Raw genomic sequence first — 15,467 nt, 5'->3', positions numbered from 1 at the left:
CTACGACCGGATGTTTCTTGCATCCAGTCAACCGAACGAAATAAAAGTTCCAAACTTAGAGCTTCTTAGTCGAGAGCTAAATTTTCAACTAACAAACAATGAGAGAGATGCAAAAATAATTTTTTTGAATAGAGAACTTTATAGTTGAAGAAAAATATTTTCTGAAGGAAAAATTATTATGTGGGAATGCTGAATACATCTGGAGGTCAATTTGAATTTGTCACATACATAATATATTGGGTGATGTGACGTCTCCAAATTGATCTCCTGATGCGTTCAACATTTGCACTCAATAATCTCTCCAATTGAAGAGCTACTTTTATAAATGGACCACTCAATAATATTATCTTTTTTTGGCTGTATCCGTCTGCTAAATATAGCACCACTATTTAAAATAGGGATGATTTGTGCTAGCATCATCAGCATTTTTTATTTTTTTATTTTAATTTATTTTATTTTATTTTTTTTATTTTTTTTTATTTTTTTTTTTTTTTGTGCTTGCATGATCAGCATCTGCTATTCCATCTAAATTTTTAGGGGTTTTTTTTTTTTTTGGAAAAAAATCTCTATTAAAAACTGAATTTTTTATTTTTTTTAGGGTTTTTTTTTTTTTTTGGGAAAAAAATCTCTACTAAAAACTGAGATTTTTATTCATTAAGCTTCGAAATCAATGATATGAAATTAATAATTTTTTATGGCAACAAAGACGTTGATTGTTAGCTATTTTTTAATATTTAGTGTTCTTTAATGTATATATATTCATCAAATTGATTATTGTATTTTTTAAAAAATACTATAGATTTTACTATAATTTATATTTTAAGATTTTACAACTCGAATATCTCAGATATAACCCAAAAAAATGGCACCCAATTATTTAAAAAAATAGAACAATAATAGCAACATCAAGCCTCTATCTCACTATATGGATTTGACTAAGATTTTGTTTGGGACGGCTTTCTTAATGATTCTTAAAGCAGCTTTAAAATATAAAAATTAAAAATTTTTAACTAAAAATTGCTTCAAGAAGCAGTGAGAAAGCTATCCCAAATGAAGCCTAAATAAATTATTTTTCTCCATTGTGAATAATTAAGAGTCAAATTCTCATTTAAATCCAACATCAAGCTACCTCTATTTTTCTTAAGATAAGACAAATCTAAAACATCTACTCTCCTAACTGGGTCGTTCGAAGGCCCGCACTTTGTGAGCAAACCACCTAATGCGACCCTCTAATCTTATGTACTGCTGAAGCTATTCCAACCTTTTCATATATATGCTTATTCTGCATTCTATATATCCTGAATCTAAAGCCGCCCGTCAAGAGATTTTGATACTAAAAAGTAACTTAATAATATAATAAAAAAGCCATCCTAAACGAAGCCTAATTCTCAGCTGAGGCTCTATTTTGCTTTACTTAATAAAGAGAATTATTCTCTAAATATTATGATCAAATACAGTGCGGGATCTTTACATTTCTTGACCTAAGTTGTTGAGAAGAATAACACTAAGCAAGCAGGTAAACACTGTACATGGAAGAAGCCATAATTTATACCTGAGAAGACCTGAGAATGACTGCAAGAAAGGGGGAGAAATGGCAGGCTGATCCGAAGAAGATACAGCCTAAGCTTTTAAAAGCTGCTATTACCAAACAGCACCTGGACTTGAGAAGCAACTTCAAACTCAGCTAGAAAACGAAATTTATAAGAGGGATCATGAAGACTGTTCAAGGCAGCATTGATTATAACTCCATGAAAGGAATACCGAGCCACATGTGCAGCATCAGAAGCATATTATATCTGGCAAGACCTGTTCTGAAGCCTTCTACTTTAAACAGAGATGCCATCAATCCTATCTTTCAGCAAAAGAAAAATATTCTATTTCAAATTTAGAGAGAAATAATGCAAGTAGGATGCTAAGTTTATGAAATATATTTAACAGCAGTTGTAAATTTGTCAAGCAAAACAAGAAAGGGAAATTTACATACATACCAGTTTATACCATCCTATTTACATATTTAACATTCAAAACATCAATATTACATACATAACACCCTATATTATTTTAATATCAAATATACCACTCATATTTCCTTCCTACCACTCATACATTTCATTTCTACCACACATATTTGATATGAAAATAAACTATGAGTGGTATATATGTAATTTTAAAGTTCTAAGTGTTAAATATGTAAATAGAATAGTATAGAGTGGTAAGTATGTAAATCTTCCCAACAAAAATATAAACATTGGAATAAGGTCAGTTTAACTAGTCAGAATATAGCTGTAATTATTGAAGAGCATAAAATGATATAGCATCAGTAAACCGATTAAACTAATTGAAAAGTAGTTCCATCCACTTATATCCTGGATAAACATACTTTTTTTTTTCCTGGATAAACATACTTGAGCACTTCATGAAGTACTGATTTAAATCATGTGACAGTTAATATCACCATATCTAAACTGAATTTTAAAAGATAAAATGGCTTTCTTCTGAACATTAGGAGATCATAACGAGTTTATGTAAACATTTAAAAATGTTATTAAGTTGTTAATTTTTTGAAGATATACTAATACATTATATATATATATATATATATGCAGCTTAGGAATCTTAAGGTCAACCAAGCATAAGAGAAGGGTCTACAGGTGGATGATCTCAACAATCAGATTTTGATTTGTAGAGTCAAGTGTTGGAGGAAAATAGAAGGGACGAATTTATGGATTAGGAGCGTAGGGCAGGGCATAAGATGTGCAAACATCTTATTCTAACGGTGGAGATAACACAATTAATGAGGTGTTGAGAAGACAGATGATTGCATTGACTAAAGAAATGAATGCTCAAACAAGTACAGTGCAAGTTGAGTGAATGCTCACACAAGTACAGTGCAAGTTGAGGTAGAAGTAATTTGCAGCCTACAATAGAAAAAAATAAAACTGGAGGAAGAGGAGGATAAGAAAGATGATGATGAAGATACAAATGAATATTAGTAAGAGTGAGAGTGTGTAAAGTTAAATTTTATATTTTGATACAATCATTTGTTTCAAATTCTATGAGGAATTTTATATTGAATTTCATATTGAACTTTATATTTGAAATTAGTGATAGAATATTTTAGTTGAGTTTATATCTATAATGTCTATCAATTTGTATAAAGTAGGGCAGCTATTTTATTTTATTTTATTTGCAATACAGATTTCCTACGAAATTTCCGTTAAAATAAAATTGTATCAACTAGAAAATGAGATAATCGGCGAGGTGTTCATTGACATTCCGTGTGGTCTTGCTTGTAGACTTTCTATCATAAAATATTGGTGGATTTTCCGCCAGTCAAGCCACCAGAAAATCTGATAGCCACACCTGTCGGTGCCTCCTGCTATTTTTGTGGCGGTCAAGACGTCATTTTTCAAGCTTTATTTTGGCGGATAAACCACAAGAAATTATTTTTGGTGATTTTTCAGCTCATCAGAGTCATTTCAAATGAGGGGTTTTCCAACGGTTTAAAACCTACAAAAAAAAAAGACAAGTATTGATGAATTTTGATATTTTTCAGGCATTTTTTTTTGCCTGAAATACTATGTTTTCCTATGTTTTCCTATAGTGAAGGTAAACCCCTCTTTAGTAGAAAACTAAAAGTGAATCACATTAAACACTTCATACCACATCCAAGTATCCAATGAATAGAATCACTAACAAGTTTAAGTTGTTACAATTGAAACACTTTGTTTTAGCTGATAATATACTCTTTCCACGAGCCAAAACAAGGTATTGTCAATGTTGGAAAAGTCACACTTCTCTTGCTTACTCATGCAACATTAAAAATTACAAGACTGGTTGGTTATTTTAAATGTTTCTAAAATCATCGAAATTTCATTAATCATAGCTTTCAAAACAAGAATATTCAAAGAAATAACTAGAGAATAAGGAGGCAACAAATACCTTGAAACTTGAAATTGAGCAGTCTCTTACTCTTCCGTTTCTAGAAATGATCTAGTCTGGAAGCTTTAATCGGTTGAAGAATACCAAGAAATGATGTTCAGGAGCCCAGTAAACGAATCCAATAATAGGGCCACCTCTGATGTTCTGTAAAAATATAGATATACAAAAATATATATTTTTAACCCAAATGAATAAATGCAAAAAAACTTAAGACTCACTCCAAATTATAAGCATTTAAAATCAAAGGATGAAAAAAAAGGAACAATTGGATGGGCAAGCCATTATTGTTTGTACTTGTACATAGTATGCACATTTGAAGTTGTATATAATGTGCACAAACCTTCCCATCAAGAATAACAAGCTCTCCATCAACCCATCGAGGATTTTGAAATCCAGGATCAGCAAGCCTCCCTTGCGCCCTGTATCTAGCAATCTATAGAAAATTCAAGTCAAATACTAAAGCAAGAATTAATGCAATGAAAGTTTCCATAATAACATGATGGGTATGTTACCACGCCAAATTCTTCAGGTATTATCCCTTTATGAGGAAGTTGATTTTTCTTTCCGACTTTTGCACGGAAAACAACCTATGGAAAAAGCACAAAATCATAAAATTTACACTTTTTTTAGATAACTTTGCAAGCAACTAAGGTTTATATGAAAGGGAGATAACTAATTGATTCTTCAAATAGAAATTTTATGGCATTTAAAAAGATTAAATGTTTTTAGGAATGAATACCATGGCATAGGCCACCACAGAATAATTAAGGCTATTCCTAATATAGTTACAAATTAAGTAACAAAAATATAGCTAAACTAAATTTAACTTCAATTATGCATCAAAGTAAAAATAACTAGAGAATACATTTAAAAAGGTCCTTCAACAAAAAGGTTAAAATCAGAGGCTCTTCACATATTGGGCTATTAATTTTATGGTTTAAAAACATCAAGTTAGTGAGACTATTCCATTGGACTCTCAAACCCTCAGCATTTTATAAAAATATCCTTAGAAGTGATTACATTTAGCTCTTTTTCAGCGATCCTATTGTGTTAGTAGTGATCTTATATGAATGCTCAAATAATCTCCTTAACCCTTTTAAGGAACAATCTATCACTCTTGTTAGAGTTGCATTACCACAGCTTTGCCTCATTACTAAAAACAATCCACTTTCAGCTCGCTAGCTTCTATATCGAGAAAAGATTTGCAAGTGGATGCTGCTATCACTTGCTATTGCTAGCCTTTCTACACCTTATGTTGACATAGTTCTGATTGAATTAGACATTACTTTTCATTTTAAAAGAAGTGTGGATTGGCTTCTTATAGATATTAACAGATGATTGAAATTGAAAGCATCCCATCATAATGCTCTTCTTGCAAATTTTTTGGGCATATGTTCTCTAAATGTTTCAAGGCCTATCTCAATCTTAGAAAATCTAACCTTCAGGCGAACAAACTAATGTTCAAACCTAGCCTCCTAACTGATGGATGCTCCTTCATTAAATCTAGTATGCACTCATAACTTGGAACCAATGATAGACTCTTCTTTGGAATTAGATGTTATTGTAACTACCCAACTAATCTGGTAATCCCAAATAGTTGATCATTGCACCACCTGCAAATATTATAATTGACACGTACCTACATGTTCTTAAAACACCTCATATCCCACCAATTTGCAAGACATAAACGACCATAATCCTCAGCAGCCTTTTGATTCAGATAAGAGAATTCAGAGTGTTAATATTTTGATAGATAAAAAGTTTAAAAACATATTTACCGATGTTTAAAATTGCGTATTCGGGTATCGAGGCGTTTTTCATTCGTGAGGCGAGATGTAAGCCTCAAGGCGTTTTAGGCGTAAAACTCAAAATCAAATGATTGCGTAAACATAAAATGATAAATTTTTTATATACTAATGAGTGAATAATATAAAACATAAAAAAATATAAGATATGAAGTGAAATCAAAATATCCCAATAATAAGACGACATGAAATATAGTTCAACTCAAAACTATATCTTTCCCAAATCCCAGTATTCTTTTCATTAACATATAATTCCAATTTCCAAAAATAAATAACAATGCATATCACATAAGAACTCATAAGTCATCAGCACTGTCATTACTAAGGGGTTATTCATTTGAATCATCATTATGATGAACTGCTCTCTCCCTTTCCTCCTCTCCTATTGAGTCCAATGTCGGGCATTTACTTCAAGATTTATGTAAGTTTTAATATATATATATATATATAGCGTGAGGCGTAAGCCTCATGCCAGTGAGGCGAGGTGGGCCTCAACCAAGTTGAGGCGCAAGCCTCATAAAAAAAACTCGAGACGTAAGCATCGAGGCGTTTTTTACTGGAATTGCGCAAAGGCGAGCCTCATATTGCGCAATTTTAAACCATGATATTTACAAGATGGGACATCAACTAAAAAAATTCCCTCTATTCACCAGACTTCAAGCAAGACGTTCAAAAAGAGTTTCATTTCTTTTGTTGTCATGATCCATTGGATTTTCATCTTTGTCCATCATGTTTTTTTTATAATATATTATGTATTTTATTTTTTCTCTAAAAATTCTTATTAATTTCCATTGTTGTATTCATATTATTTTATAGATATGACATTATACTTTAAAAAAGACAATGAGCTCAAAAACAAAAATTGTTGTCTCTCTCTCTCTCTATGAACCACAACAATCATTCAATGATGCCATCTACCCTTTGAAATTGTAGTTGAATGAAAAAGTTCTAAATAATTCCATTGGGTTAGGCTCCCCTTTCAAGTGCTCACAATTCACAAGAAACTCTATTTTCATCATTCAGTCCTACGACCAAATTGATTGTGATGAAAAACATCTGATCTTACCTTACTAACACATAAATGTACAAAATAAAATACAACCCTAACGCTAATGAAAACAATTGTTGGATCATTCATCTAATAAACCATTGAAATGCATATATATATCAAATAACCAAAATTTAAAAAATTTTGAGAAATGGGGAGGCAAACCTCTCCAGCGGGTATAGAAAGAACCCCAGTTAATTTATAGGCTTCAACATACTCATAAAACTCCAAATCCTTGGGCTTTTTAGCTCCATCATCTTCATGCCACTGACCAAATCTCCGTTTCAAATGCAGAAGCTCAGAGGTGTACATGCCATGAGCACCAATGTACAACCCTGTTAATCAACTTCCTTTCAGTAAAAAATTTACTTTTAAACATACTCTAGGTACCGTAATCCCATAGGCAAACTAAAACATGTTTTTCCACCATAAATTATCTCTTATAGACAAAACAACACATTGTGTTCAAAGGACAAGTACCACTAAGAGGATCCAAAGTTGTTGGTATCTCAATACGGTTAAAATGTGTAGTCCCGACCAATAGCTGATTTTGATTATGATTGATAGACAAGCGAATCAATTCTCCAATATCAACAAGTACCTGCATGAAATATATTATATTTTAAAATGAACAAGAGTTTAAAGCAGGCCTGAAACCAAAAATAACAACAAATTAAGTCATTTTCTATGACGCACTGAAGAACGGAGAAAGGGATACTATTTAATTTATTTGCACAATAAAGATTCTAAGGAGAACGATGAGATTTACTAGCATTCATCTCCAATTGAATTCCAAGTTACTAAAAAACCAACTTTTTCATGTTTACCATAAATTGATTCTCATTCAAGAAGCCAGGGATTATCCAAGAAACTTCTAAATTGCATAAGAATATCATGCTACAAAATTTCTAAATTTATTTTGCAGATACTCTAAAACCATATTAACATTACTTGCATTTTTTTAAAGCAAAAGCAGGCCAATCTTTCATTGTCATTTTCAAGATCCAAATATCCTAAACAAGGTTAGAGTAGATGTGCACAGTAGCAAGGCATCCAAACATACTGATTCCGATTGTTCAAGTTAAAGTACATGTCATATGAATCACTAAATAAAATTTACTAAAATAAACATTAACAGAGCAAATTTAATAAAACATGAAAGCAATGGACTAAGAAAAGAAATTGAAATGTATGATTCTACGAGAACAAAATAATTGGATACAGATGACAGCGCAACTTCAAGATTTATAGTTCATTGTTTAAAAAGAACATTGTTACTATACCATTTAAGAATCCTAAAACTAGATTTTATTAAATTGTCATCAAACTAATTATACTATACAGATTGGAGTGTTGGGCAACAAATAAGTGACTTTCAATCAAGTTTTAGTGTGGAAGAAATGAAATGTTAACTTGGATGGGATAAAACTAGGAAGGAACATGATAAATTATTATATTGGAAAATAATAAGAGTAACACATATTAAAGAAATTAGTGGAAAATATAATAAGGTGATTTGAACATGAGCAATGAACAACAAATGATCAACAAATAAGGCAGAAAAATAGAATTTAAAAATACTTGGGGAAAAAGGTAATCATGAAGACCTGAGGATCTATACTTGACAAAAGAGCAAATCTTGTGCGCTATATATGACAAGCAAATTAGCAAATTTAGTCACTATTTATATTTCAATTTATTATTTTGTGATTTTATATTAGTTTTATTCGTTTAAACATGCACGGGATAATGTGGTCTATGAGAACAGGAAGTTTTATTTATTATTGTGATGACTCTTGTTTGAATAGGCTTAAACGATTGGTTTGGGGTGATGATAATGATTTTATGTTTTCAAGGATCAAACAGGGATGATCTTTACATTTTTTAGAGTAGTTTGCTCTCTATTTTGGAGTTTTTTGTTTTATTAATTTTTTCAATTATTCTCAATCTTGTATGGTTGGTTACTTGATTGGATGTTGATTCCTTTGGTACGGAGCAAGTGAGATGATCTATTTCTAGGGCAAGTCATTTCCTGGTACTGACTTGAGACTTTTTTTTCCGGTAATCTCTAATTCTATGTTCATCTATGTTTAGGTAGCGTGATTGTTTCTAATCAAAATAACTATAAATTATTTCCTTATTATAGTGTGAATCCCAATCAAGTTCTGTTTCTTATGGTTTTGATTTTGTTGATAAACCTTTAATTTAGACTATTGCTAAATCATCTATTGAAAAGAATTCTTCTATTTAGACTATTTTTCATGATTTTGATTTTTATGATTTACATCATAAGTTGACAAATGCTTGATTTAATTGGTTGTCTTTAAAACTATAAATTTCTATGATTTTCATCCATCATACCTTAACTTGTTCAACTTAAATTTTGAATTATATAACAGAACCCACATCCCCTTAATATAACCAAATAGCAACTCTACTTAAATATGAATTAGGAAATACAAAGATGTCATCTTAAGTAAATAACAATCTTTACGCATCAAATCTTGCAAATGAGTTATAATTTAGGTAATGATATATATCATTATAAACTCCTTATAGCTGATACATTCATCATTATTCTTAATATGATAAAATTCAACCACTTAAACCTGCATTATATGTAAAATAATGGCAACCTCGCTTAAAGCATCAGGAAGTTTATTTTCAAGACAGTGTTTAAGGACAAAAGTGCTGAATCACACAACTGGGGGGGGTGGAACGTCAACAATCTGTGGGAGGTAGTTGGAGATCAGTGGTATAATATTATTGTAATTAATTAGATTTTTTGTTTATTCTCCTAAAATGTATATATATGTAATGATTCCAAGAAATACAATAGAATTTGAATTTCCCTCTAAACCATTTCTTCATTGTACCAGAGCTTAGGCAATCCTAAGCCTTCTCTAAGTGCCGGCAACAAACCTTCCTCCCTTTCTTCGAAACCCTCATCTTGTGGTAACTCTCTATCATCTTGTTGATAGCCTCTCTTCAAGCATCAAAAGCCCTTGCCCAAAATTCATCTCTTTCAACTGAGGAAACCCAATCATGTCCATGGATAGCAAGATCTCATCGTCCTACCCAAATATTACAGGTTTAAACACCAGAAACTATGGATCTGCAGACAACTCTTCTCATCTTCCTCCTACGGAACATGCTACAAGCCTACACGCTCACTCAAGTATAAAACAATCAAAACTTTGGGTAATAGACTCAGGAGCATCATATCACATGACAAGGGACATTACACTCCTTCATGACTATCAACCTTATCATTCAAATCGAGTAGTTAAGGTTGTTAATGGCTCAATATCCAAAGTTTTGGGAACTGCTTTTGCTTTTTTCATAGAAGCTATCGCCCTTAAATTGGTGCTTTATGTGTCCAATCTTGAGTGCAATCTGATTTCCATTAGTAAATTGACTCACGATAGTAATTTTTTAACAATTTTCTCCAATAATGTATGTATTTTTTAGAAATTGAATTCAAAGAAGAAGATATGCAGTGTTGAGATGTGTTTTGGGTTATATTACATCAAGACACTCAAATTCATACAAACCTTAAATTGCTGCTAAGAATCATCCTATTATAAGTCAATTGGTTGATAGTCATTCTAGAGTCAGTCAAGATAGAGAGATTATCATGTGGCATTATAGGTTAGGTCATCCAAATCTCATTTTATCTTGAAAAACTTTTTCCCCATTTATTTATAAATAAAAATCCAAGCTTGTTCAAATGTGAAATTTGCCAATTAGCTAAACATACCAAATCATCTTACCCAATTGTTCCTTACCAACCTTCTAAATTTTGTCATGATCCATAGTGATATTTGGGGACCCTCAAGGGTTAAAAATATAAATGGAGCAAGATGGTTTGTGATATTTGTTGATGATCATACTAGACTCACTTGAGTTTATTTCATGAAGGAAAATTCTGAAGTTGAAAGGATATTCAAATCATTTCAACTAATGATTCCAAACTAGTTTGATACAAAAATTCAAATCATAAAATCAAACAATGGGAGAGAGTACTTCCATTCTATCATGAGATCAAGCCAAGGGATAATCCAAGTGAGTTCATATGCGCATACGCCTCAACAAAATGGAATAGCTGAGGGGAAAAATAGGCGACTCCTAAAAGTTACCAGATCTATTATGTTATTCACAAAAGTACCAAAATATCTATTGGGGAAAGTCATTCTTACTACTGCATACCTAATAAATAGGTTACCTATTCGAGTACTAAAATTTGAAACACCTAAACAAACTCTACTCAAAGCTTATATCCTCATACTCAGTTCATATCATCAAATCTTCCACCTAAAATTTTTGGGTGCTCTGCCTTTGTTCATATATATCCACAAGATAGAAGCAAGCTTAACCCAAGATCAAAAAAACGCGTCTTTATTGGCTATTCCCCGACAAAAAATGTTACATATGCTTTTTCCGTATTTCTAAGAAAGTATTTGAAATCATGGATATCACCTTCTTTGAAAACAAATCATACTTCAGTAGTTTTGAAATTCATGGGGAGAGTGAAGGAGAATTACAAACTTTTGAGTGGAATTCCTTATAATACACCCAAAAATAGAGTCCAGTCAAAATCAACAAATATCACAAGAAATCCAAACCACGAGTATTTCGTAAGGTATATCTCCTATGTCTCAAACTCCACCTTCTAACATATTACCTCCACCTATAAGTCCTAATCAATCTCTGCAAAAAGTAGCAATTAAGGAAAAACAATATGTATGCTCAAGGAAAAAAAAGAAAAATCAGTATATGTCGAGCAGTGAGACACATTTTGCACCTGTCAACTCTCCTTCAATGGATCCAGCAACTGTAAAAATTCATACAGGGGAGAAAAATGAGAATGTTAAAAAATAGATATAGTCATCAAATGGTCAGAAAGAATCATGCACCAAGCAGCCAATCGAAAACTCTCTCTTATAGCAGATTATTAGACACTTATCAAGTCTTCCTTTCCAAGTTGGATGAAGTGCAGATTCCAACCAAAATTCAAGAAGCTTTGAATTACCCAAGATGGAGGCAGACTGTTAAAGAAGAAATTATGGCCTCAGAAAAAAAATCAAACACGGGTGATTATGAATCTCCAACAAGGAAAGAATGTTGTGACTTACAAATGGGTGTTCATTGTAAAGCATAAGGTGGATGGTAGTGTTGAGAGGGTGAAAGCTAAACTGGTTGCACGGGAATTCACTCAGTTTTATGGAATACACCATCAGGAAAAATTTCTCCTGTTATAAAGCTTAACACCATCATGATTCTTCCTTCCTTAGCAACAATTTTAGATTAACCCCTACATCAACTAGATATCAAAAATACATTCTTGAATGGGAACCTGAAATAAAAGTATACATCAATATTCCAATGAGGATTCAGAAGTCTTATGGAAGGGACAAAGTGTGTAAACTGTTGAAATCCTTATATGGATTAAAGTTGTCTCCTAGAACACGGTTTGGAAAATTCTCAAAGTATATAAAAGGCCATGGTTTTAGATAATGACAGGCAAATCATACCTTGTTTGTGAAGCAGTCAGAAAGAGAAAATGTAGCAGTAATGATTGTATATGTGGATGACATCATCCTTATTAGAATTGATATAGAGGAAATAATGAAAATCAAATAGGCTTTGTTAAAGGAGTTTGAAGTTAAAGATCTAGGATCACTTAGATATTTCCTTCATATAGAGGTAGCTCAATCAAGCAAAGGCACCTAACGCAAGTATACGTTAGACCTGCTGAAGGAGACTGGCAAGCTGGGATGCAGACCAACCAGTACATCAATGGATCCTAAGAAGAAACTTGGGATAGAAAACGAGGGATTTCCAGTAGATAAAGGAAAATATCAACATCTGGTAGGAAATCTTATATACCTCTCCCACACCTGTCAATATATTGACTTTGTTGTGAGCATGGTAATCCAATATATGAGTAATCCTATGAAGGAGCACATGGAGACAGTATATTAAATCTTGAATATCTTAAGAACACTCCTAAAAATGAGCTATTATTCAAGAAAAATGAAGATATAAAATTGATTCTTTATTATAATGCAGATTGGACAAGAAGCCAGGTTGATAGTTGATCGACCACAGGATATTGTTCATTTGTATGAGGGAATCTAGTGACGTGAAGGAGCAAAAAATAATCTATTATTTTTGGAAGCAGTGCAAAATCTCAACTGAGAGCACTAGCAGTTACTATTTTTGATAGTATTAGACAAGTATTGATTGAATTAGAAATAAAGATTGAAGGCACAATAAAGTTGAAATGTGACCATCAAGCCGCAATCAATAAAGTCAAGAATCCAGTACATCACGACAAAATAAAACAGGTTACTATTGATAGACATTTTATATTTGAGAAAATTGAGAACTCAAAAATTGAAATAGTGTATACCCCAACTCATGAACAACTTGATGATGTTCTAACAAAGGCACTACTGGGCTCTCTACTTAATAAGTTTGTTTGCAAGTTAGGATTATACAACCTGTACAACCCAACTTGAGGGGGAGTGTTGAATCACGCAGCCAAAGGGGGGCCATGTCAGCAATCCGTGGGATGTTGAATCACGTAACCAAGGTAGGCCACGTCTGCAATCTATGGACAGCAATCTGTGGGCTGCAGTTGGAGATCCGTGGGATGTGATTATTATAATTAATTATATTAAATGTCTTTTCTCTTTTGTCTATTATAATTAATTAGATTACATGTCTTTCTTTTTTTACTGTTTATTCTCCTAGAATGTATATATATATGTAATGATTTCAAGGAATATAATAGAATTTGAATTTTCCTCTAAACAATTTCTTCAATTACAAAAGAAAAACCCATTTTGAATGACTATGTCTAAATTTAAAATTGAAACATAACATGACAAGATATACAATTAATGAAAATCATATAACGTGGCTTGAAATTTATATTTTCAAATCAATCAATTAAATCAAGTACTTGTCCTTTTTTAATGTGGGCTAAATTAACTAGCATTGATTACATTAAGTATGAATATCACAAGAAAGTAATTTATTGAGATATATCATAAACAAAATAATAATTCATTTCTCTTTAATAATGCTTAAAGATACCCTCTAAAAATGCTTAAAGATAGTTATTCATTTCAAAGGACACATTTAAACATTATATTAATTCTTGACGTAATCACACTATAATTGAAACTTTTGGGTTACTCCGTAACTATGTTTAAGATTAGTCAATATTCTATCAATATATATATATATATATTCTTAATTACTTCAACATACTTTTAACATACATTTGTTTCTTAACACACAACAAATCAATTCTCGGAGTACTTAAACATATCTCATATCAAGAGCTACATAAACGCTTAAAAGTGCCTTTTCAAGATTAAAAAAAAATTAATATGAAGATCATTTTCTTTGCTCTATATTCTTTTCTGAAAAGTGTCCTAACACAAAAATTGCTACCAAAGTGGATCACCCTGACATCAACAAAAACTGATTTTTCAAATTTAACATAATTTTCTTATTTTTTATGCTCTATTGTTATCTCTCATAATTTTATTATTTGACTCATAAATTCATTCTTCTAAAGTAGCATAATCTTAAACACCTCATTTATTCTTAAATTTTAGAATAAAAATGAATCTTCAACCATATAGCATCATCTTAATTTTGAAAATTCCATTGAAAATATATGTTAATAAAAAAGTTGAAATATCATTTATAATGATCCAAATCTCAGTAGACATCACATATGATGAGGACATCGAAGATCGACGGCCACGATCATGAGCTGTATTTTTTTTTTTTTTTGTCATTTTATGTAGTAGTTTATTTGATTTTTATGTTTTTTCCGTTTTTGCCCTTATAGGAAGTTAGTCGCTATTGTAGCCCAAGGGACATTTTAGTCTTTTGTTTTCTTTGTCATTTGGAGGCCTATATATGACCCTTTTCTTATGTAATAGTTAGTTTTTATGAATGAAGAAATTTACTCATTGTTCTCTTTGTGAGTGCACTTCTCCTAGATCTCTTAGTGAGTTCAAAGGAGAAACTAGATCTCTTTGTGAGTTCTAGATTTCGTCCAATTTTATTGTGTTGAGATCCGATCTTGGAAGATAAAGAGGTAAGTGGAATCATAGCAACGAAAATTCTCAGATTTTAGCTCTTCCCTTCCCTCCTCTTGTTGTCGTCGATCCCCTCGGAGCCATCCCGGCTGCCGGCTTGCAAGGCTCAACCCGCCGGCCTGCAAAGCTCCTCCCGCCGGCCAACCCTCCACCCTGCAGCCGCCGGCCTCTTGCAAGATCCCTTGCCGCCGACCACCCATGAGTCCCTACCGCCGGCCCCTCTCCCCCCTCCTTCAATTTTGAATTTCCCTCATTAATGACTTGCCTAATTAAGTCAAATTAAATTAGGGAATTAATCAAGGGGAGTTACAATCTTTTGAAATCCAAATTCCCTCCTAATTTTAATTCAAATTAGGGAGTTACATGAGGCAATTAAAATCTGAAATAAAAATTCAGATTTTGATTAATTACTAGTGGTCCCCACCTACTTAAATCTCAAGCCTCTCCCCTCTCCACATGGCCGGCCACTCATCCCTCTCTCTCATTAATTCTAGCCATTATTACTCCCTTATTAACTCCCCAAATTAAGCCCCTTTCAATCCAAAT

At 32.2% G+C, this 15,467-nt stretch overlaps 1 protein-coding gene across 3 annotated transcripts in view; it reads right to left on the bottom strand.

Annotated features, from left to right (window-relative positions):
- Positions 1-1,371: 1,371 nt before the first annotated feature.
- The window catches only part of LOC110112639 (protein EXECUTER 1, chloroplastic), a 27,389-nt gene continuing 13,293 nt past the window's right edge, over positions 1,372-15,467 (bottom strand). For 2 of the 3 annotated variants that reach the window (XM_020844934.2, XM_020844941.2), the window contains exons 7-12: positions 7,276-7,396; positions 6,961-7,130; positions 4,455-4,529; positions 4,283-4,375; positions 3,943-4,086; positions 1,372-1,848 (exon numbers count right to left, since the gene is read on the bottom strand). In XM_020844934.2, the coding sequence (XP_020700593.1) occupies positions 3,994-4,086; positions 4,283-4,375; positions 4,455-4,529; positions 6,961-7,130; positions 7,276-7,396 (552 nt within the window). In that variant the 3' untranslated portion in view covers positions 1,372-1,848; positions 3,943-3,993. Of the gene's footprint in view, positions 1,853-3,942; positions 4,087-4,282; positions 4,376-4,454; positions 4,530-6,960; positions 7,131-7,275; positions 7,397-15,467 lie in introns of all 3 variants that reach the window. The other variant, XM_020844937.2, reaches the window with a different exon arrangement.

The sequence above is a fragment of the Dendrobium catenatum genome, unplaced genomic scaffold, assembly GCF_001605985.2.
Source record: "Dendrobium catenatum unplaced genomic scaffold, ASM160598v2 fragScaff_scaffold_908, whole genome shotgun sequence".
NCBI classification, from domain to species: Eukaryota; Viridiplantae; Streptophyta; class Magnoliopsida; order Asparagales; family Orchidaceae; genus Dendrobium; species Dendrobium catenatum.
This window is presented reverse-complemented; position numbering and strand designations above follow the sequence as displayed.